Here is a 24,642-nt window from a genome sequence, read left to right on the forward strand (position 1 = left end):
ACACTAGAGTCACACAACAACTGACTGATCTAGGCAGCGATGGACCAGCCGCTGCCATGACCTGGTGGCGTTGAAGAGAGGATCGATCAGTTCAGGCTTCGGTTCAGAAAAGGCCAAAGATAAGGCGTGGATACAGCATACACTGGGAACGTGGGAATTGTTTCTTTATTCGCTGCTGACCCAGTGATCAACAAGGCAGTAGTTGCCTTCCATGCCGTTACTTCTGTATCCACTTCTCCAAACTGTGGGAGCTGCTCACCTCAATCCACTTTACGTAATACTTTCACAAGTGGGAATAAGCGCCTCATACGAACCCACTTCCAAGAAACTGAAGTATGCTTTATTATATTTAGAGGTGCCCCGTTTCCTTTCTTCTTTTTTTTTAAGTGAATATAATAAGCTCTAACACTGATGCTATTTTTTTTGCACTGACCAGTAGTCTTCCGGTTTTTATCTGAGCCTTAAACCTCACATTGTACTTGTACAAAAAGAAACACAATGCTTACTTCAGATTCCTAGTTGTGTAAAATTATTCTTACTTAACTATTAGAGGTAACATGTCTCAGTGGAAGGGCTGTGTGACGTACTGTAGGTCTTATTATTAAGGTAGACATAACATCACTGATATTGAAATTGATGTGTTGTGTTTTTTTTTCTTACCCACATTTTCACTTTCTCACTTAATACTTCCTCCTCCTGGTCTCTGCATCTTCCTCAGTCTTATTCTGGCATTTGGGCTTGATGCGTTGGAATCCACCAGGATGTTATTGACGTTGCAGCCAAGAGGCCTGCCTTCCTGTGATAAAGCTTAACTCCGTGTGTGTGTTTGTATATGTGCTTACAGACCTCTTCAGCCTGTTTGCCAGTGATCTGGGTGGATGCGCTGCCAGGGAAGATATAGAAGCTGTCCTGCAGATCTTGGATGGAGAAGTTCCAACCTCCCTGAAGAAGTGCTTCAGCGAGGTCAGCAAACACCGAAATAGACAGTCTCTCTATTAACACGCGACGATTATGCCGGGGGAACCGCACATGAGAGACTCGCATATCACCCACGTTCTCTCTCCCGGGCTCATATCGCAGAGTTTTGTTTTTCATCATTACGGAGGTGTTTGTCACATGCTTAGAAAACAGCTATTGTTACTTGTTGCCCACATGGACCAAACTCCTCAGAGATAATACAGGGTTTGGCATCGCGGCGAGTTATTGCGCCGCTCATTAGAACACAAAGGCATCCTTCGAGTCGTAATCCACTCCAGAAAAGTAGTTTTCGTTCGTAATGTGGGATGTATTCTTGCCATGTGCCGCCTGGATTTGCTCACCGAGATGTTTTATATATATCTCCACACGGACAGCTTTAGTTTTGGGACGTATATTTTAGCATAGAAATTTGATTTTGGTTCTTACACCATCTAAAAATGCATGTGAACTTTACAGTTTAACAAAAGTGTAATACCGTATCTTGGTTATTATAACCAAAATCTTGATCATTTAGAAAGTGGTATTATCCTATTAATATTCGTTATCATATTATTAATGCGTCCAGCAGGTGTATGACAGACTCCAACATAATCAATGAACACTATTACAGAGAGTCATGATGGCAGAACTAAGAATCGCAATCAAAAACAGGCTTGATTTTAGTGAAGATCAGTCCTCACACATTCAACACTCTGTTACTAGATTACCTTATTAGCTTTTATTGGGTTCGGGGAATAGTGGTAAGTGAGGAGATTGATGTTTTTCAAAGCATTTTTGTCTTCCATGTCTTGTGAAAATATACCGAGTAGCTGTTGTAGCGAAGGTTGCTCTCAGCTCAACTTGTTTGGAGCAGCACATTTTTTTTTAAGTGAATAATCACTTCGACGAGCAGTTTTCATTAGAAAATAATGTGGATTACTGCGTGAACACAGTTGTATATTTATGTAGCATCTCCAATCTCCTCCGGCTAGCGTAATCCATCTACATCACTGTTGTTGTGGATAAACTAATAATTTCACCAGATGTATATGTTTTCTCTACCTGCTAATGCTATTTAAAAACCACAAGATTTACTCCTCAATACACAAGCTTGTACGTTCTTCGTAGAAGCTCACAGTTGCTTATAAATAAATGTCTTGCTTATCTTAGTTTATGGTTGTATCTGCCATCCGGAGATTTCTCGGGTCAGCTGTTTGATTAACTTGGCAATGAGCATCTGGGACACACTTATCACTCAAATTTACATCTGAACACTGACCTTTGATTGGCAGATCATGTTGTCAGCTTTATGTTTTTATGTCAATACATGGAGCTGCCAGTGTTGTGTTTTTGTCCATCCCGGACTTCAGCGCTGAGTTTAAATTATTACCTCTAAATTAGTTTGTTGTTAACTGGTGTCTTGTGGTCTCTTTGGCCAGTTGTTCGTGGATCAGATGATTTTTTCCACATGTATATAATTATGCACATGATATCATATAAACACACACACGCACACACACACATATAGTAATATGTAGCATTCTTTGTTTTGCAACATTCATAAGAAGATAAAATAATTTGGTATATATATATATTCGAGCCTTTTACAGGTTCAGTCATGCTCGGTATGTTGTATTAATCCACAAAGTCACAATTTATTTGTTCAGATCAGATGTGTAATGGTGTTCAATCGACACTGTTTGTCTGTTTTCATTTATTTACATGCTCTTCATCCTTGTGTCAACTCTACAATTGCTACTCCGGCACTTATCACTTATTTCTTATTTCCACAAGCTGTCTTCTTTGAAATGTCATTAATACCTATGGTGAAGTCTCACATCAGTGCTTCTCTAAGCTGCTACTTAGACAGCACCAGCACTGTCATCATTAAATATCTTCATCAAGGCGAATGAGGATCTAGACAGAAACTCACAAGGTTACAGACAGATGCAGACTAGTGATTCAACTGTTTGGTTGTAAAAAAAAAGTAAAAAAAAAAACAATAATTTTGTCTTTGCGTGCTCGGCAGGGTGACAAGGTCAACTATGAGCGCTTCAGGAACTGGCTCCTGCAGAACAAGGAGGCGTTCACTTTGTCCAGATGGCTTCTGTCTGGAGGAGTGTGCGTCACGCTGACAGATGACAGCGACACGCCCACCTTCTACCAGACCCTGGCTGGAGTCACTCACTGTAAGTCCCCGACAAAAGTCATCTCTGAGTCGGTGTGTTTACATATATTTCACGTCCTTATATGCAAATTTTCTTACTTTCGCACATTAGTCACCCAACAAGCATAATGTTGGTGCTCATTTAATTCATTTTAACTCCAACACGAATTCTTAAATAATGATAAGTCAATATAACGACCATCCAAACAACATCTGGCCTATCATGGTACTGTTCTCATTTACTAATTATTTCCACCCGCTTCTGCTTGGCAATATCTGAAAAGGGTTGAAGCGCTGGAAAGCTTGTAATAACAACCGCAAGAAAATTTGGGTTTAATTAGAAGTAGCGTTACACATAAAAATAAATTAACAAATAAAAAAGAAAAAAGGAACCCAGCAAATTACAACAGGCTATTTAAGTCACAGCAGCAAATTGTCCTGAAAATATCAAGACAACAAGTTAACAGAAAGAAGCGTTTGAATCTGTGTTTGCCATGGACGGCATCAGTGGCAAATTAAATGTGGATGTTTGTTCTTAAAATATGATAAAATTAAGATAAAAGACCTGATTGTAATATAGTATACTATAAGATCTGTCTGCTTTGAGAATTCAGAATTCATTCAGAATATTTCCTTTACCTCAAATATTACTGTTATATCAAAGCATTTGATAACTCATACTCAGAAATGACTCACCGCTCGTTGATCTATTATTATATCGTACATGTGCTATTTTCACCCCCGCCATAGGTGGGGACTAACCTGGGAAATTACTGACAGGATCGATTTATCCCCCTGAAACATTTGCTCTCTTGCTTCTGGGCAGATTTTCTTTTTCTTGATTCTCCTTCACCAAACCACATTTATCTCCTCCCACTGCTGCTTTCTGTAACCATTTCCTTTCTCACTCTCAGTCCTGCTGCGCCATGTCGACAGCTTTTGTAAACGTGACTGCTGATGGTTCATTGTATCCTCGTATTTCTAGAGCTGACAGCTTCCGCTACGATAGTTGACTTTATGTAACAGTTAATGCTTCATAGTAACGAGAAGCGTGTGATGCCGTTAATTGACCTATATCAATAGTTAATTAAGTTTGTTTCAGGTTAAGGCAATTAATTCTATTACAGTTTCAGCTTTATCTGTTAACCTCGTTAAGGGAATATACAGGGAGCTGGTCAGCAGAACCCTCTCTTTAAAACATAAATCACTGTCTTAATAGTTTCAAACAGGACAGAAAATAATTATAAAAACACTCCAGTGGGGTAACTGTTTTAGATAATGAGTAAAATATGGAACCAAACTGCAGCTTTTTGACAATGCTGCACAAACTGTTGTTCTTCATTTTTCCAGCTCATTACTCTTCCACAGTACAGTACATTGGTACTGAAAATGTACTGTGGTACAATAAAAACGATACACCAGTTTTATCTGCAACATTTTACTGGGTTTTGTGCGTGCCTATTGTCACTGTTCAGTAATGGCTCCACATTATCTCTGTTAAAGTCTGTACAGCCTCAGAAACTGTCAAATTACTGTCTTTTTGAAAGGAACACTGTGCTGTATGTATTAATGCAATGTTCAGGTAAATGGACAAATCTCATGAGAACTTGATGTTTTCCTTCACAAACTAAAAACAAATCATCAGAGTGCCTCTTCATCTTCCTTATACTGGTGCTAATCATAATTTATCCACGTCACAGATCACATACATAAAGATAACATTGAATGTTACTAGAGATAGTTACCAAACTAAATTTCTTTGTACCTTGTGTGCAATGACTCAAGTTCTTCTTCATTATGTCAGTCCCAACACATTCAAAATGACCTCATATTATAATGAGTTCTACACAGTGAGGTATGCAGGGTTTTTTTTGTTTGTTTTTTTTTTTTTTTTTAATCAATTGGTCCTTGGTTTTCATTTTGACATTTTGAAGGGACTTGTCTAAATTTGTTTTGGGAACACAAAGGTTAGTCTTGAAATGAAAAAGCCCAGCTATAGTATAAACTAAGTACATGTGTGAATTGTTGTTTTTTTTTTTTTTCTTTTAAGGTTTTGTATGTCAAAAAAGGTTAAATTCAATTAAGTAGCATTATCTAATACAGGATTGTATAACAAAATCTGTATGACGACGTTCACATCTTCACAAGAGCATTAATGTCCACTCATATTTTAAGGATATTTTATATGTGAGACAAAATAAAATGTAAGTGTCTTTTACAGGTCAAGTGAATAGCCGGGCTTTATTTTGCCACTAAGTTCAGAAAGCTGGACAGAAGCTGTCTTGTCCAGAGAACCTGGACATTGCCTTTAATCTGCCTGCTTTCACCTTATCCTCTTAACTTGGTGTGTGTGTGTGTGTGTGTATTGAAAAGAGAGAGAGAGAGAGAGAGAGAGTGACTGACACAGTCCTGGTCCATGACTCTTTCCAGAACAAGAACGTAAAGCTTGACTCATGGCAGAGCTTAACGCGGCGAACGCTCTGCTAACGTGCTAGCTTCCGACAATATCACGATATTTGCGGAGTAGAAGTTCTTGGGAATAACCGCCTTCTGGACAGGATGGCGTACCGTCTGTGAGCGGTTACTGCAGGAAGTTTACTATGGTACATGCTGGCTGTGGCAACACCTCTCTAAGGATGTTCCCTGGATAATGGTATGGTATCTCTGCTGCCACTCGGAGAGAGTCGCACCTCTAGGTTGGTATCAGGACTGCAGGATACCTACAGTACATAGAGAGCGGTAAATTGATTGGATTTGTGGTCAGTGCCGTCCGAGACTTTGTGACAGTTTGTCACGGTCCGTTGTTGAACTACCATTTTTGAAACTGTTTGTTTGAGGCCTTTCCTACTTGTAGGTTGGATATAAAACCTCAAGAGGCTTTGGTAACAACTCGGTTACCCTTGTAAAACTTAATATTTGAGACAGTGACGCACAGAAAGCTTGTCTTTGATGTCCTGCTGAGGTTTGGACATTTGCCTTGAGTAATCTGTGAGCAAACAGTCGCTAAATGTTTAGTTCTTCAATGACGTAAAACATTACAGAAGTTCCAGCTTTGACATCAACGCTAGTGTAACATGATATCAGTTGTGGTAGTTCATCGAGAAATTTATATTAGCACATTTACCTTGGAAGCGATGACGCCCTAAAGACTCAAAGCACAACATCCAGCTCTGCTGGCTGGTGAGCCAAGTCTTTAGGCTCATTTACCGGTAATGTCATTTAGCGGTATCAGTGCTTAACAAAGCGGACAGCCAAGTTCAAACTGTGAAGTCTGCCGTCGTTTCAAAGATTGGACAAACAAAAAGCAATGACTGATGTGGCCTTGAGTGCTGCTTGAAGAAGCAGCGAGACGGAGTGGAACCATACTCTGGGTGATGAGTTTTATAAATTACCAGTCACGCTGCCATGAGAGGTGTTCAGCATGATGGACACTTGGATTTGTTTTGCTCTTTGTCCACCAGCACTGATTACTGATGTTCAGAGTGATGCTGCTGCTTCTCTACCCAACGATATTCAGAGAAAGATCCTTCAGATACTTTTTAGCCTTGGCTTTGTTGCTTCGGACCAGGGTGTCTAGATGAGGTTGCCCTCGTTTTATGATTATTGCAAAGTGTTCTCCCCTTGTTTTTGTTGGGTTAGCGATGTTCAGCTTTGAGCCAGAAAGGTAGTTATGAGTCTCCAGTACCCGCTCCCTGCCTGCCTCAGCCCATAACCTTCAATAATTTATCACCCTTGTATTATTTTCTCCATATAGTCCCATTCGCGTTCTAAATCATTGATGCCAAACTCACTGCTCCCTTTTAGTTTGTTTAAGTTAAAACGTCTGAGCCAGTGGCTGTAAAAAAAAGAAAAAATACTAAGTGCTTCTCATCCAGGCCAAGGTCAGCTGTGCTGATGTTCACCTCTGGACTACAGGGAATCAGAAGCTGGAGGAAAGAGGACCAACACTCTCAGACTGTCTGTACTCTAGGGATCAGCTTCAGGGATGAGGAAGTCACAACCTCCATCGTCGCATCTGGCTAGAACCCGTTGACCAGTAGCTGCTAAAAAAACCCTTCAGGAAGGTTGTTTTAACTAGACTGGGGATCCTCAGTCCAGTTTCTGCCAGGAACTGACTGCCATTTGATTTGTGCTTGTGTGTTTTGACACCTGTCTTGTGTGTTGGCTTTATGCCAAAGGCTAGTTGGCTAGTTGCTAAATCCTATTGCCTTAAGCTGTGGATTAGCATGGTGAAAGAGAGGGCGGCTGGTTCATTGTCCCAGCCAGGGCTTCATATGCTATATTGGTCTGATCCGTATCACTTCATGACAAGAAGATTCGAATACACCACCGTACTCTCCAGTGGCCGTTACATAACCTTTGGTTTATTTGTGGTATCATGACTGCTTCCATGTTTACTCTCTCTGCCCCCCACCACCTAAGTGTTCTAATTATCACAGTATAAACCATTTACTTAGTTTGTTCGGTGCGTTATTTAACTGTTTAACTATTTAACAGTCTTTGCATTTTGGCTGCTGAATTGTGCCTCTTCTTTTTCTTGATGTGAAATGAAATGCTCTATGATTTTATTCATTAGTTGCATGGCTATAAAACTTAAGGAACAGACAAAAAAAAGCCCCTAAACTGAAAAAAACACTAAACACTAGATGTTATCCTTAAAATGCTGATCACTACAAAGCAAGAGATCAGGCTTGTTGTTTTTTTTTTTTTTACCCAACAAAATTAATCTTTCTCATCTTTTAAGTCATGAAGTTAGCTTCAGAAGTCATTTACTGGATCTTGCCAAGCTAATTCTGATAAGGCTTTTTATATTCTTTCACATTCACCAACTATTTTCTTGTATTACCAGGAGAAAAAAATCCAAATGACAATCGAATCCAAATAATTTTACCTTTAGTAATAGTTCTAGTAATACCCAGGAGTACCTTTAGTAATAGACTTCTGGTGTGTGGTCTGTCCTGTGGTGTTTACTTTGGAAGCAGGCTGTTTGGGCTTTATTTTGACCACTCTAAGAAATGATTGCTTGCAACCATCGACATTGCTGTATTACAGTTTTTCTCATGCATATGCATCTAAAAGCTCCCGCTGAAGTTCAATACCTTCAATGAGCCCCCTGACTCTGATCAATTCTAAATTGATTCTGCAGTATGACAACACACAGCCATAGTCATAAGGCAAGGATGTGGGACTCTAGTTTGAATGCCACTTTGCTCAGAAAATGAAAAATAATTGTTAAAATCTGAACACATGCTCGTTTCGTCCAGCCAACAGTCCAAGACACTGAGCACCAGATATGAACGTGTAAGAACATTAAAGGAGGTAATGTTTCGCATCAGTGTTTATCGGTGCATCAGTGCGATGCATTAATTACGGATTAATTTCCTGAGTAGTACTGCATCATTAAAAAAAAAAAAGTTAGAGAACCATAATCTGGTGGAAATCAGTAATGACTAAATTCCTGTTGCACCATCAATCATGACATTTTGTTATGTTCCCATGAAAAATTTTCTTGAGGTTTATTTCCCAGAAAGTTGAGTTGAGTTACCACGATTTATGTACTCACATAAAATGAATTTGTTTTATGCATTTAACGCATCCAGGTGTTCACACTTGGAGCAGCTATGTAAGGTGCCCAGGGAGCAGTTGGCAGGATCGAACCAGTGACCATCACAGCCCCAAGAGACATCTAGCTTTGGCCTAGTGGGTAGCACTAGGCCAAAGCTCCCCCTCTTTAAGCTTAACCACCTAGGTAGCATAGCTATCAAGACACACAGTTAGCTCATTTATTCAGTGGCATAAGGCCAAACAAGCTGGTAGAAATGACTGACGGTGGTGTCTGAGGGTAGAATAATGACTAAGCAGTTTGGTTAACGTTTTCGACACCTTCCACGCCTTTCACAACACTCCGGTCAGGGTTCTCTGCTGAGAACCACGGGAGGTGCTTTCTCCCTGTAGCTTTTAAGTGATGAGGAGCGTATCTCAGCGTGGGCTTGGCGTCACTGTTGTTCACTCCTACACTGCCAGAGCAGCTCACCACCCACCAGTCATCAGCCACGTCCTTTGATGAACACAGGCCCCCGATGCGTCTCCGCACCGCACTTAAGCGCTTTATGCATTATTCAGTACAACTTGTAGGTAATAATTTCCTCCCATTTTTACGTGTTGTGCAGTGTGTCAGTTGTTAAGAAGTACACCGCAAAGAAATTTTAAAATGCATTCTGTCAAAAAAAAAAGTTACAACTTTCTGACTTGCTGAGCTTGAAAAAACAAGCAAAAAAAAAAAAAAACAGAATGCGGTATTTGCATTTGTCCATGTAGTTGCAGCTGCTCCACTGTGGCTTGGATCTGTTTGCTGTAGTACCCACTGTACTCATCGCTTACTGCTCTCCGAACATAGAAAGACGGCTCATTGCGCAGCCAAAGCTGGACAGAGAGGTCATTCAGAAAGCTAGCTGCTGGGATCGCTGCGGCTAAAATCGTTTTCTCAGAATAATAGGTCATTTGAAATCAGTTTATTGTTGTAATACCCACCATATAATCATTATCTACACGTGTTACTGTATAGTGGATTCCTACTCAATTTGCCTTGACCTACCTGATAGCTATCTTGTATATTGTACACAGAGTTTACAAAGCAATTCATCTAGCTACTTTATCTCACCTGTATGTTCAATATTAACCCTCACATTGCACCATGTGTAATTTATTTTTTTTTGCTTTGTTGTATTGGTAAACTCTTTGTTGTGTTGTACTACCAGATATCCTCAATCAGAAATGATTGTCCAGGATGCTAACAGAAAAAAAAGAACATGGTTGTTAACCTCTGATTTACAGTTGCTGGTGTTTTGAAAGTACAGAACAACATCTGATAAGAACAACTGAGAATTACGACACATTAGCTTGTGGTGCGTATCTAAGCTATGACAAACATCTGACTGTTCACCCCTCGCTCTTCTTTTCCTGCAGTGGAGGAGTCTGACATTATAGACTTGGAGAAGCGTTATTGGTTACTGAAAGCCCAGTCCAGAACCGGCCGCTTCGACTTGGAAACCTTCGTCCCACTGGTCTCCCCTCCTATCCACGCCTCACTGAGTGAGGGTAAGACATATTCTGTCAGAGTATTACAGAGGCAGAATATGGGTAGATGTAGACACAATATGAGCTACAAAAAAGAAACAACCTTTTTTTTTTTTTATTCTGGTGCTTTGAATTTATGCCCAGGCTGGTGAATAAAATCCTTTTTTATAAACATCTCTTGTTATTGATCCTGCTTTCCAGGCTTGTTTCACGCCTTTGATGAAAATCGGGACAATCACATCGACTTTAAAGAGATCTCTTGCGGACTGTCTGCATGCTGCAGGGGGCCCGTCGCTGAAAGGCAGAAATGTAAGCCGTGCCATGGTTTTAAATCTTTACAGATAAATAAAGCCCGGAGGCTCCACGTCACAACAAGTGGTTTTGTGGCAAGCGGTTCTTCTTTGTAGGTGTTATCTACATGCCTACGTGTGGAAGTTCGGCTTTGTAATTTCCTTTTGCTCTCCTTCTCCACCAGTTTGCTTTAAAGTGTTTGATGTGGACCGTGATGGGGTTCTGTCTCGAGATGAGCTCCATGAGATGGTGGTGGCCTTGCTTGAGGTGTGGAAGGACAATCGCACAGATACACTCCCAGTAAGTAGAGACACACACACTAATTGTAATTATTCAGTATAGATTCTGTTGACCAAGCACCCAATGAGAGTTTTAAGTTTGTCCTAAGTATCAAATATCAACTAAATAACTCTCTTGTATTACCTTTTCATTTTTGAGCCCCAAATGACACATTACTATTGTTAATAAGTGCATTTTCTGCTTTTAATGTATAGAAAGTTTATCTTTTCTGGTCCTCTTCATTTCAGGCATGTTTGCCAATGCATTATTAACTCTTTGCCCACATATTAACAGAAAGCAATGCATACAATTACTGCACCTGTCTGCTGCTGGTGGAGAAATAACCCTAAGATACAACATGTTTTAACATGCGTAGCTGGTTTAGTATTAGTATAGTATTCGTGGTTTGGATTCATGATATTTATTGAAATGTAATGTAATGAAAATATCGTGATAAAAAATGTGATTCCTGTTTGCTTCTTCATTGTATTTTGTGTTCTCCTTGCAGGAGCTGCACAGTAGCGTGTCAGACATAGTAGAGAACATCCTGAAGATGCACGACACAACCAAGGTGAGACCCAACTCTCAAGCCTTCTCGTCTTACCTCAAGGCTATTTTCAAGCACAGTAACCATTAGCAGATAAATATAGTTTCTTCTATTCTTTCTAAGATCTCAAAACTATGTTTATTTTGGGCGTAGTGCATATGAGTCTGCTGACCTTTGTGTTTGTTTGGCTCCTTTCCAGCTGGGTCACCTGACACTCGAGGACTACCAGATCTGGAGTGTGAAGAGCGCTTTGGCCAATGAGTTCCTAAACCTGCTCTTCCAGGTTAGTTCACCCGCATGCTGTGGTTGCACAACTCGTACGGGTTTTGAGACTGAAAATAAGCATTTGCTCATTTTCATTTCTGTTTTGTGTGTCTGTCTTGGTTTCAGGTGTGTCACATAGTCCTGGGGCTCAGGCCTGCTACTCCTGAGGAAGAAGGACAGATCATCAGGTATGTACCTATTCTCTTTATCCATCGGTTCATTATTTGGTGTGTCAGATGTGCTGGTAGACCTGGTGTTTCTTATTCAATTTGTATTTTTCTTTCTGTGTGTGTGTGCAGGGGTTGGTTGGAGAGGGAGAGCAGACATGGGCTGCAGCAAGGCCAGAACTGGTTCCTCATCTCCATGCTGTGGTGGCAGCAGTGGAAGGACTATGTTAAATATGTAAGTTAACGGTGGTCAAATGTGTTGATGTGGATACAGAAAGGCGACAGTTTAAAGGAAATTACATAAAATGTCTTAGTAAAAAGCATCTAAACCAGAGAAACCTCACAATTCAGTTGGGATTTGGTGATGATAGTAGAACTGCCAGTCATAAGAAATACAAACAAATATTGCTAGACCGTATTTAGGTCATTCTTGGATAAATGCGGCACATCGTTCGGCATAAACCCATAAGGAATCATTCACACACACAGGTTTATTATTAGTATCTTATTCTGTTGTTGACTGAACGAATGAGCCTCAGACGCCATTGATCTCAGCTAACACTGCAAACAATGACAGAGCCGTTTTTGCTGTTGTCATCCTGTCCAGGAGCATAAGGGCATCGTGGTGGAACAACCGTCCATCCTGAGCTCGCTCAGGGGCCCGATGGCCACAGCGACCGTAGAGCCTATCCTCCCTGACAGACTGGGAGGGCTGGGAACCTTCAGCCCCGTCAGCCCCACCGAGGAGAGGTCGCCCGATGCCGTGTCCAGCGCCTCAGAGGCAACAGAAATCAGTCAGTCACTTTCTAACAGCGAGTAAATTCAAGCTAAAATATAACTGTGGGGATGAGAGAGATGAGATGTTGTTTTTCTCGAGTATGCAGCAGCAGTAAGTACAGTCGGTATGGTTTAATGGTTTCTTTCCAAGAGCTCTGTCCAGTACAAAATAACTCCGGGTAAGCAGGTATTATGTTACACTTAGGGAGATGGAAGCACTAAAAATAGAAGCACCACTACCTTTGTCTGCGCATCAATCATAACAGATGCACACGTTCGGCCAACACCTACATCTCCCCACATCGTCTTTGTAAATGTTACTTTAAATACTTTAAAATGCGTCCAGTGTCATCAGCTTCATAAAATAGTGAGCGTTTTTGGACTCCTGCCACCGTCCTCCTACTCTTCTTTGTGTTTCTTTGTGTTAGAGAAACACTATTTTCTCTTTTTCACTCCGTAATCGGTTCCAGTCACATCAGCTCGGTCATTCTTTCACACAGCATTATGTCACTTTCAGCAAAAACCTCACACTTCCTGCCGCTCTTTCCGTACGCTTTTAGGCTGAAACTAAATGGCAGTGGCACCACTAAACGTTGAGCTTAAAACGAGTTACCACAGATTGAAAGTCGGGTTCAATCAAGTCTGATATTTCGGTGTCTTTTTGGACTCTGACCTAAATGTCAGCAGCCGCATGGGGACAAGACTCTGTCTGCAACGCCCTGATAAGAAGAATCCGTATATATCTATGTAAACGAGATGCAAACATGCAACATTATTTATAGATGGCAAGACTGTCGCTGAGTCCTCAATATGCCCACATGTTAGTAAATGACTTCATCCCTAAATGTAGCTCTGATTTATTAAGTATATATAACATATAACCTCAGACTGTAACTAAATTCAGTAAAGTACCTTTAACATGTTGTTTCTCTACATTTCCAACTCTGTGCCCCTGTTTGCTAACTCTCACCCCTTCACCCCTTCTGTCCCAGCAGCCCTGAGCCCCCAGGTAGCTCCATCAGCTACAGAGAGCTGTTTTGCCCGTCAGCACAATGTGTCCGACAACAACAATCAGTGTTTTTCTGGAGCCAACGGCCACCTCCCATCCCAGCTGGCAGCACAAAGACCCGGCGCCATCGACAACCAGCCCCTGGTCAACACCGACCCCATGAAGGCAAGAGCCGCTTTGTGTGTCAGTTGCTGCTCGGCTCTAGTAGCTGCTAGACTTGTCCGCCGAATCTAGCGAGCCAGCAATTAATTCAAGCCGGTTTCAAATTGAAGGATTTCAAGACGAATGGCGTGTGTCATTTTCTAAGCATCTTACCAGCGTTTAAAGCGGGGAAGCCCGACCGCTGGGCTGTGAGGAAATGATAAGATACAGGAAAAAATAAATAAGACGATGAGAGCTGAGCCAGTTTTCTCCCCCCCCAACACTGCTCATTATGGCAGACGCAGCTGGCCGAGTCCAAACTTTAGCTTCAGTCTCCTTGTCAGACAGAAAGCAAATGAAAATATTTTCTCAACCGTGGCTTTAACAGCGCAGAAAACCAGCATGACTTAGGAGGAACGCGCATGAAAGAAAGGATTAATGCTAATGATTTGAGGAAATTTGAACCGATGCAAATGCATAAAGCTGCAATCAAATACAGCGTTTCGAGTCTGCGTTCTGAGCAGTTTTACGAAGATATCTGTGGACCGAAATACATTTTTCGCATCAGGCTGCACAATGCCACGGTTGATGATCACGTAGCGTGCGTCCCACATCATGTTCGCAGCTTTGCGGTGGCATATGTTTGACATTTGAGAGGGGGATAGGCATTCATCCTGAGAAGACTCCCGTATTAATAAACTCCCTCCTCATTTGCTTTCTGAGCCAGCCTCGTCTGTTCACAGGGCTCAAAAGGCATGTTGCGCGGATCCGCGCATTCAGGAGACAGATGTGATCCGGGCCTTTGACAGTAAATCCCGACGTATCAAGAAAACCGGCGTGTTTCAAATAAAATAATACCCTTATTTCCCAGCGTGATCTGAGATTCCTGTTTAGGAGTCAGCTCCTCCTCAGCTGGCGCGGGGACCAGATGGCGCTTCCCTCTTCTTTTGTCTTATCTCTACAGTTTGCTGTAATAATAGCAGCCTGCCAGCTCGTCCGTAGCATTAGGATAATGTCTCCGTCTATTATGTGTAATTCAGAAAGACAAGAGCAGTGTCTTTTGTGCACCTATTAAAACGCTGATGTCTGTGCTGTGCCCCTGCAGGCCCCTACGTTAACCATGGAGGGTGGCAGGCTGAAGCGCTCCTTGCAGCTGGTGCCTGGTAGAGACTTTGAGACGGTGCCAGAGCCGGTGTGGAGGGCACTCTACCACTGGTACGGTGCCAACCTCAGCCTGCCGCGACCAGTAAGTAAATGGTGCACATCCACTCTATAGCTGATGAGCCTCAGTGTCGCTTAAATGCATGATGAGGATGTGTGAAACATACAAGGTATTGGGTTTGTAACCACAGGAACATTCTATATCTGTTTTTCGTGACAAAAATCACTATATTTTACCTATTTATCTGTTTTAGATGAATCAGTGTAGCCTTTTTTTGTCCTATTCATCTCAAAATAAGTCTGTATTTTCCTAACGCCCCCCTTCCACCCATACAGGTAATCCTAGAAAGCAAGACGGGACAAGGAGAGCTGGAGCTCTTCCCCCGCTACCTTCTCTTCCTCCGCCAGCAGCCGGCCACGCGCTCCCCCCAGTCCAACATCTGGGTCAATATGGGTATGACCAGCCTGCGAATGTTCCCACCACATATACCCCCACCGAGAGGTAATGTAAGCCTGCAGCAAGACCAGAGCAAGCCGTCTGCAAACGCTTTCGTTGAGCAATCCTGCATCCCTTCCCCCTTTTTAATCTTCCTCGAGTGGACTGATCCAACTGATGACGGCGCTCTGGAGTGGGCAAGCGCGTTGAACCAACAGCCCGTAAAATGAAAAGACTAATCACTGTAAAAGTGGAATAATTCGTTTTTTGTTTTTTGTTTTTCATCTTCACAGCTTAAAAAAAAAAAAACGCTTGCTCTATGTTTTGCAACGGCAGCGACGTGTTAGCGGGTGTATTACATCAGAACAGACTAAGCGATATTCAAAATAAGTTGCATATGAACCTCAGCTGAATGAATGAATTGCATCAGGGTCTAAACCTGTGCTGTTTTCTCACCTCCAAATTTTCAACCTGTTCCAAAAATAACAACAACACACCCACAAACATTCAGCCCATTTCAGCAAATGGATAGCGCACGCCGTTGGAAAACACTGACTGGCCCGTTTTTGAAAACCCCAGTTGCATTGGGAGACCTGCTGCAAGTGGACACATTGTTCCTGTAAGCAGGATCCACACTGGCGCAGGTGGAAATGTCAGAAGCATTGTTTCCATGGGCATTTCATCTTCACTGTAGGAAGAAATAAATCAACATGTCCTCTTCCTTTTATAGTCCTCCAAGGTTACGGTTAGGGTTACACATTCACCTCCTTAGTCTCCCAGAGTGGCTGTGAAGGCTTCACAGTTTGTAGTCCCACGTTATGGTAGCTGTAGCTTGGCGTTTTCATTTTTATTATTGATAGAGCATCATCGTGGCTCTTTGGCTCGACCGCATTTTGGACAGTGTCTGTTCAGGTCAGGTGCGGCTGTGCCCCTTGAACTGGGACTTCGTGTTGCACAAAATGAATCTGGCACGGCTAAATTCATACATGAATTTCTCGCATTTGAGTTATTTGCAGATGTCTGAAATACTTTCAAGACATTTTACCTGCACCTTGAGGATCTTTTGACGGCCTCTGACACATCAAAATCTACCAGGTGTGATTACAGAGTTGCTGAGGCCTGTGATTGTTCAATGTAACCTATTAAAACACACTTAAACGTGTGTTCCTTCCCTGTTCACTTTCCCCCAAAATCTGCAACGCTGGTCATTAGCCGGTGCTAAATGACAGGCTGATATTTTTCACAATGTTAATGTGGAATATTCTGACAGCATTTCTTTTAATATAGCTGTACACAGAACGCCTGCCGTTTGTGACGATAAGCTGTAGCTAATCAAGCCATTTTATTTCAGCTGCTTCCACCTCACTCAATTCAGGTCCAATTTTGCTAACAATGGAAGCCATAGGGCCACGCACACCCACAATAACTGAAGCTGAATTTCCCCTCAGTGTTTTGTTTCCTCTCTGAAATTCGTCTAAATGGACATTATGGACAATTATAAACACAAAAATGCCTCCCTGCGAAAAGAAAAACAGATGACGAGCCACGAAGTGCAAACGTATAAACTGGCCACGGCCTTAATGATGCTCAGCTCGACACCGGCACTCGACATGAGAGCGCTGGTCCCAAATCAAGTCAACAGATCAGGTTTCTGGCCACAGCGCAGACCTGAGTCCCCAGCGGCGCTTTGACTTCCATCATGACTCATTCTGTCTGAGTAGCGCCTTGTCATTGCTGGGCTTTAAACCATAACTCATATCTAATTACACCTCATATTGCACACGGTGTCATCCTGACGGAGGCCATGCTGAAGCACTTGAAGTCAGGGGAAAGCTGTGGAGATGGAAAAAAAAAAAAATCTTACCAGTGATTTTGAAATCATTAAATTAATGCATAATGAACTAATATGAATTGGTTTGTATTTGATTTAGTTGATTGACCGATCAAGTTTGCGCTGATTGACAAAATAAGCCCTTCTTGCTGCTTTCTTACAACTAATCCTCAGAGTGATGCTTTTAGTATCAATCAGTTGTTTGCATCTGTGAGCTTGTGCATTACAAAAAAGGTGTGGTTTCCATAACAGTAAATCAAACCCTAAACACTCATAATATGTGTTTTAAACGTCTACAGAGATAATAAGAAAATCTGAAGAATGTTGAGATTGTGCGTCAGTTTGCAGTTGTGAATGTTCCCGTCCTCTCATCAGGTAACGTGCCATCGCCCAACGCTCCCCTGAAGAGGATGCTGGCTTACACAGGCTGCTTCAGCCGCATGGCCACCATCAAGGACATCCACCTGTACCTGTCACAGAGGCTCCGCATTAAAGAGGAGGACATGAGGCTCTGGCTCTACAACAGTGAGGTGAGCTGTCACTGTGACTTCGCTCAACACAGTCAACTGTCAACTCACCAAGTTTCTGGCCACATTAAAAAATAAGAAATATGAACGTGTGAGGACGATAAAAATGAAGGTGTTATTTCTGACTCTAGTCCACCTACAGCGAATACATTTTATACAGGAAACTTCAACCAGTACTTGTCATAAAAGGTTTGCAGCTTTAAAGATGAAAACATTTTGAAGAAACAGACAAACAACTGATGCTGTGAAAGTCCCATTTATATTGTATGTGAACTGGCTTTTATTTTGATTTTATTCAATTCTGTGGTAAATTAAAAAGCATCGTCCGTACAGTTTTCTGTTTACAGACTCATAAATTCATGAGACATCATTGCTTAGGTCGAATTTCAGCACAAAGCGTTGATCCTGTGGGCCATTAGCGCAAGTTTGTTTATGATGAGCCTCTGTGATGTTTTTGTCACAGCGTCCTCTAGTGGCCTTAAAAATTAAAAATAGACACGTAAATAAGGTGAGATGGTTTTAGAGCCACAGCTCCCACTGCACTGGGAGGAGGTTGTTGTGGATTTATAACTACGTAAAACGTTAACACAGGAGGAGGCTGGTTCCCTGCTCCAAGCCAAAAGTCAACATTTCTTTTAAATGTGACCTTTCCATAACTTGAACCTTTGCTTTTTTTATTTTATCAATCAGTTTTAATAAAACTCAAGGCTGAACCTAAACAAGTCTGTTTTGTTCCTACAGCGATGCTATATAAAATGAACCCGTTAAGCAGAAGGATCTACTCAGTCATTATTACATCGTCCTGCAAAATCAAAGTTTATTTGTTTCAGCATGTTTCTCTCACCCTTCGTCCTCCAGAACTACCTCACCCTCCTGGATGATGAAGATCACACACTGGAAGGCTTGAAGATCCCGGATGAGCAGCAGCTCGTCATTGAGGGTACGAATGTCCTCTCCTCTTCTTTTTCTTTCATTCCTTAACAAGCCTCTCCTCAGACTTGTAATGGTGCTGTAGCAACACATATTTCCCTGGTAGATTTAATGGATATTTCTAAAGGTAATTCTGAATAATGACACGTCACCAAGAATTCTTCCTCTGTCCTCCACAGTCAGGAACAAAGACATGAGCTGGCCCGAGGAAATGTCTTTCATTGCCAACAGTAGCAAGATGGACAGACATAAAGGTAAACTGGGACACCGTGCTGTGCATTTTGATGCTGCGCACATGCTCTGATGGTGGATATATTGCAATTGAAGAAGGATCTTTCGGTCATCACACATTTACTCATTGTAATACATGGTAGTAGGAAAGAAATGAAGCCACTGACAAAATACAGTGATCTAGATTTACCCCTCAATGTTTTGTGTTTTATCATTCCCTTTAGTCACAGAGTTGCACATATTGTTTTCAGAAAAATGTTTATATAGTGTTCTACAGTCTTTAGTACATATTTATTGTATGTTAATAGGTTTGAAGGAGACTTATAGAAATCAGAAAATAACTTTATAATAGTAATATCCTTCTGAAAATGCTTATTTCCAGCACATGAGAGATGAGGCATACGCACAATAATGATCAGTACTGAACGTTTGTAGGCCCCGTTTAGTGTCTGTCGTCACACACTGATCATTATGCGCTTGTTTTTCATCCCAGTTCCTACGGAGAAAGGAGCCACTGGCCTCAGTAACCTTGGCAACACCTGCTTCATGAACTCGAGCATCCAGTGTGTGAGCAACACCAAGCCCCTCACAGACTACTTCATCTCAGGGAAACACCTCTATGAGCTCAACAGGTGCCGTTTCTTTAAGTCCGTCAATCTGGTCTAAATCTTGCCTCCTTCGCTTTGAATCGTCTCATTTTAACCGACTTGTTTCGATGCCTTGGCAGAACGAACCCCATCGGCATGCGAGGTCACATGGCCAAGTGTTACGGCGACCTGGTGATGGAGCTGTGGAGCGGGACGCAGAAGAACGTGGCTCCGCTCAAACTCAGGGTGAGCAGCTTCGCTGCTGTTGCAGAACTCGGCTCTCTGTCTGTGACTACAGTTTTTCTCACATTTGACAGCTTTTATCACAGATTGTCACCATGTTTGCAAGTATAAAATGATGAAGTGGTGACATTTTATGTTCATTATAATGTTCAGTCACACAGCCGCGAGGTGGTAACTCTAGTGAATCTTTAACTCCTCACATTTGACACAACACTTGTTGTTATGTTTATTTCTATTTCACTTTTAAAATCATTTCACGGGACACAAAGTTTACGACGTCATTGTTCCCTCTCTAGTGGACGATAGCTAAGTACGCCCCGCGGTTCAACGGCTTCCAGCAGCAGGATTCTCAGGAGCTGCTGGCCTTCCTGCTGGACGGCCTCCACGAAGATCTGAACCGGGTCCATGAGAAGCCCTATGTGGAGCTGAAGGACAGCGATGGCCGGCCTGACTGGGAAGTGGCCTCTGAGGTCAGAGTTCACGCTTTTAATTAAATACAAAATGAACATGAAGCAGTATGCGTCACTCTGACTTAATCTTCTGCGCCTCACTGGCTCACAGCAGATCACCCTGGTTGACGTTTGTCAGAGAAGAGAGGATTCATGTCAGTAATTAATCGTAGAAAAATCGCATTTTCTTCAGTGTCACAGTAAGGCAGCGACAGTCTTTAGTCGATAGTTGGCTCTTAATTGCTAACTGTTAATACTCAAGCTTACAGATGTTTATTTGGCAAAATAAAGAGAAATCTAGGCTGGTGTCACTTGCTGGGTAAAGCTAACTGGCTCCGTGGCAGTGTTACACTTCTTGTGTTCCTTTGACATTGTTCTTGTATTTCTGGGTTAATAATGCTCTCCATTCATGTGCTTTTCCTGGGTTGAAGTCCTGTGGGCTTAAATGTGTGGACGGAGGGTTTTACTAGTTACCATTTATGCAGGAAAACAGTGATTCATTCACTGAAATGCTGAGACTCTAGTTAAATCGCTGTTTTGTGAAGTCACTTCCTTATCTCGGCTGACCAGGCGTACATCATTGTTATTTTCTGGATACTCTTGTTTTTGCTGTCCACAGCGCAGAATAATCTTTCCTCGTAGCATCTTGGCCTCACATTCCTCTGTGGGTTATAAGAGGTGTCTGCAGTGACAAAAAGACTTTCAATGGCCTACTAATGTTTAACATTATGCCAAAACCCAAGAAGGTCTCCTCAAGCATCAGACTCACTATTTCTCTGGGACTGTAAAGTGCCGACAATCAATTTGTTCTGATAAAAGTGTGAAATACAGTATGTAATTTATTCAGTTAAAGATTATGAAATATTACAAATACCAAAGAGCAGCAATAGGCAAGGCCTTGACTTTTATCCTCAGAGTGTATGGTATCAGCCTGAGGAGCCATGAGCACCTACACTGATGCTGTGTGTAGTTTTCTGTTCGCCCTGTGATGAGGCATTTGCAGATTTAGTGACGCCGTTCTCATGTGCCTCCATCCTTCAGGCGTGGGAGAACCACCTGCGGAGGAACCGCTCCATCGTGGTCGACCTGTTCCACGGTCAGCTCAAGTCCCAGGTGAAGTGCAAGACCTGCGGCCACATCAGCGCTCGCTTCGACCCCTTCAACTTCCTGTCCCTGCCCCTGCCCATGGACAGCTCCATGCATCTGGAGATCACTGGTGAGCACATTAGAGGAACGATTCTTAAATTATCATTATTATTATATTTGTTTATTTTTTTATTAAACAACACCTGACTGTAAGTGTCACGCTTGCGGTGTGTTAATAGTCATTAAACTGGACGGCTCTACGCCCGTGCGCTACGGCCTGAGGTTGAATATGGACGAGAAGTACACGGGGCTGAAGAAGCAGCTGAGCGAACTGTGCAGCCTGAAGCCTGAGCAGATCCTCCTGGCTGAGGTCCATACTTCCAACATCAAGGTACTGACACTGTTCCACTGGTGCGTGTAAAGAGTATGTACTAGTACAGAGAGCAAACAGGCAGCATTAGCATTAGCATTCAGTGTCAAACTAAAGGCTCAGTTGGCTCAAAGTCAAGTTACAGTATGTTTTATATATAATTTTTAGACACAAGTAACAAAATTACATGCATCTACATTATGTTAGGAAGGATGTCAACATGACATAATAGAAGAAAGTTTGTCTGTTTCTTGCTTTATCAGTAGTTGCTACAAAGCCACCTCCTCTAAGTCAATACACGCAGTTTCAAAAACATCTAACATACATTGTAAAAGACTGAAATACACTTTTGGTAATAAGATGAATGAAATCCAAATAAGAGAATCGAGCTATTTCATTTAGAACAAAAGCAAAAGACCTCCCAGATAAACGGTAAAGATTGGTGATTGTTTTCATTGCATTCACTGCTCATTCCTGTTCACTCACTGGAACACAGTCAGTGCAGAGGGGAGGTCACAGGGAGGAGGAGAAGGAGGAGAAGGAGGAGGAGTGCACATTATCTAAAAGATCCTGGCAGGTCTCACAAAGGGGGTATCTAGTAATTTAGCGTCACTATCTCTGGGTAATTTGTCACTAAGTGCCGTCGCTGTGAACCAGTCAGGTCATGATCAAAAAGCGCATGTGCTTGTGGTAGCTTTTACCAAGCATGCATGCGTGGCCTTCACGCCACATGTGTGCACGGTTTGGGATTTGCCGACTGACTGGTGAGGTGATTCATTACTTTATACTTTAATTTTATACCTTTCTGAAACTTAGAAGTCAAATAGGAAAGAAAATGGAGCCAAGGTGTAAAAACCAAATCCAGGCATGACACCTATTACCTGTTCATACGTCCAGAGTGTTACACGGTGTGGGCGTCCACCATATGAGCTCAAACTCCTTGAGTAGTGGATCTCTGCTTCAGTTCCTGGCTAAAACGTTATTACAGACGTTTTAATGTGAAGGTGACCAGTCAGAAGCCACCATGCACCGCTGCGTCACTTTTTGTTGTTCATTACATTTTAAGTCCGTCTAATGTCCCGACCTTTTGTGCTCAGAACTTTCCTCAGGACCACCAGAAGGTCCGTCTCTCTGTCAATGGCTTCCTGTGTGCGTTTGAGGTCCCAGTGCCGGGTTCACCAACGTCCCTGTGCTCACCCACACTTACAGGTAAGTGCCTGTCCACTCACACTTTGTCACTGCATTCATTGCACATCTGTCTAGAAATCCCCTTTTCTCTATCCTCCTTCGTTAGACATTACCCCTATAGCCAACGGCTCGACTGCGAACGGGCACCTGGGCAATAATCCCGTCCTCATCCCTAATGGTGGGCCCAACACCATGATGGCCTCCAGCCCGGAGACACCTGTGGGAAACGGGATCGCCAATGGACACGTCACACCGGTGCAGGATAGCCCCTTCATTGGATACATCATCGCCATGCACAGGAAGATGGTAGGAGCTCTCAGAAATACAGCATGATGTACTTGCAGAAAAATGAACTTGACCGAGTCCTCGTGCCTTGATGCAACATGCTCGTTTTCTGCGTCCCCGTTAGATGCGCACGGAGCTGTACTTCCTGTCGTCTCAGAAGAACCGGCCCAGTCTGTTTGGCATGCCGCTCATTGTCCCCTGCACCGTGCACACCAGTAAGAAGGACCTGTACGACGCAGTCTGGATCCAAGTTTCCAGGCTGGCCAGCCCACTGCCCCCACAGGAGGCCAGCAACCACGCACAGGACTGGTAGTCCTCTTTATAAAAATTTAACAACATTCCAACATTTGTTTTACTTTCAATGAAACTGGATGCTTCTTTGTTCTAAATCTCATAGACGTACTGTACATCATAATGCTGTTTTCCCTTGCAGCGACGACAGTATGGGCTACCAGTACCCCTTCACCCTAAGGGTTGTGGGTAAGGATGGAAACTCCTGTGCCTGGTGTCCCTGGTACAGGTAAGAGCATTTCATGTGTACTATATTTATGATCAGAACATCAAATATCATGTGGCTCATTTTAGTAGAAGGAGCTGATAAACAGAAAAAATGTTAACTTGTCCGAGGCTAATTTGTTAATAATGAATGTGTGTGTGTCCAGGTTCTGCAGAGGCTGTATAATAGACTGTACGGAGGACAGAGCTTCTGTTGGAAATGCTTACATAGCTGTGGACTGGGACCCCACCGCCCTGCACCTCCGCTACCAGACCTCCCAGGAGAGGGTAAAACACACACACTCCCCAACATCAAGTCACCTCGAACACAGTTACAAGCAGAGCAGGAGAGGAATTCCTACAGAAAATGAAAAGCAAAATTGTATGTACACTGTACATAGGTGCACTGGCTGTGAGGTCCTGTGAGGAAGCTGCTGTCGCTGCCCTGTGCCCTGCTTACATGGGTATTTTTCCAGCACAGACTTTATTGTTTATGACTTAATCACAGCAGGTCAGTCGGTCATTGTATCATTGTGCAATGTTTGAGATAAGGGAGGGAGTGGGATCTGCGATCAGCAGCCGGTGCAGTTCTGAGTGCGACCACACAGAGTCAGCGGTGAGTTGCTAAATGTGAGGATCCAGAGGTGCCGTTACCGCTGTATGGTGTCACCAGATAAACAGAAAGGCTGTGGGTCTACATGCTGGAACCCTTCTACTATGTGGTATTTTTTTTTTTTTTTTTTAGCTGACCGCTGCTTAAAATCAGAATCACACAGGTGCTTTAATTAGCATCTACATCTACTACTGATTTAGAATCTACACTAAGAGCGTGTAGCACCTTTCCTGAGTGTCTGCTCTGCGCAGTGAGGTGAAGATAGATTGTTAAACGTTTCAGCGTTAGCTCACTCTCTCCATCATTACCGTGTGCCCCGCAGATTGTGGAGGAACACTGCAGTGTTGAGCAGTCTCGTCGAGCCCAAGCGGAGCCCATCAGCTTGGACAGTTGCCTGAAGGCCTTCACCAGCGAGGAGGAGCTGGGAGAGGACGAACTCTACTACTGCTCCAAGTGCAAGACTCACCGACTGGCCACCAAGAAGCTGGACCTCTGGAGGCTGCCGCCCATATTGGTCAGTGGCAGATTTAACAT

At 42.7% G+C, this 24,642-nt stretch overlaps 1 protein-coding gene across 3 annotated transcripts in view; it reads left to right on the plus strand.

The window, feature by feature from the left end:
* The window catches only part of usp32 (ubiquitin specific peptidase 32), a 51,044-nt gene that overhangs the window by 20,504 nt on the left and 5,898 nt on the right, over positions 1–24,642 (plus strand). The window contains exons 4-30 of one of the 3 annotated variants that reach the window (XM_047593905.1): positions 845–963; positions 2,987–3,146; positions 10,091–10,222; positions 10,403–10,510; positions 10,677–10,792; positions 11,280–11,342; positions 11,518–11,601; positions 11,709–11,770; positions 11,882–11,984; positions 12,357–12,543; positions 13,522–13,700; positions 14,782–14,922; positions 15,174–15,339; positions 17,480–17,634; positions 18,490–18,571; positions 18,741–18,815; positions 19,286–19,424; positions 19,520–19,625; positions 19,919–20,092; positions 21,113–21,287; positions 21,397–21,548; positions 22,625–22,736; positions 22,822–23,021; positions 23,125–23,309; positions 23,434–23,520; positions 23,663–23,783; positions 24,431–24,622. In XM_047593905.1, the coding sequence (XP_047449861.1) occupies positions 845–963; positions 2,987–3,146; positions 10,091–10,222; positions 10,403–10,510; positions 10,677–10,792; positions 11,280–11,342; positions 11,518–11,601; positions 11,709–11,770; positions 11,882–11,984; positions 12,357–12,543; positions 13,522–13,700; positions 14,782–14,922; positions 15,174–15,339; positions 17,480–17,634; positions 18,490–18,571; positions 18,741–18,815; positions 19,286–19,424; positions 19,520–19,625; positions 19,919–20,092; positions 21,113–21,287; positions 21,397–21,548; positions 22,625–22,736; positions 22,822–23,021; positions 23,125–23,309; positions 23,434–23,520; positions 23,663–23,783; positions 24,431–24,622 (3,575 nt within the window). Of the gene's footprint in view, positions 1–844; positions 964–2,986; positions 3,147–5,550; positions 5,821–10,090; positions 10,223–10,402; positions 10,511–10,676; positions 10,793–11,279; positions 11,343–11,517; positions 11,602–11,708; positions 11,771–11,881; positions 11,985–12,356; positions 12,544–13,521; positions 13,701–14,781; positions 14,923–15,173; positions 15,340–17,479; positions 17,635–18,489; positions 18,572–18,740; positions 18,816–19,285; positions 19,425–19,519; positions 19,626–19,918; positions 20,093–21,112; positions 21,288–21,396; positions 21,549–22,624; positions 22,737–22,821; positions 23,022–23,124; positions 23,310–23,433; positions 23,521–23,662; positions 23,784–24,430; positions 24,623–24,642 lie in introns of those variants that run through there. The other 2 variants (XM_047593906.1, XM_047593907.1) reach the window with 2 other exon arrangements.

The sequence above is a fragment of the Mugil cephalus genome, chromosome 9, assembly GCF_022458985.1.
Source record: "Mugil cephalus isolate CIBA_MC_2020 chromosome 9, CIBA_Mcephalus_1.1, whole genome shotgun sequence".
In the NCBI taxonomy this organism is placed as follows: Eukaryota; Metazoa; Chordata; class Actinopteri; order Mugiliformes; family Mugilidae; genus Mugil; species Mugil cephalus.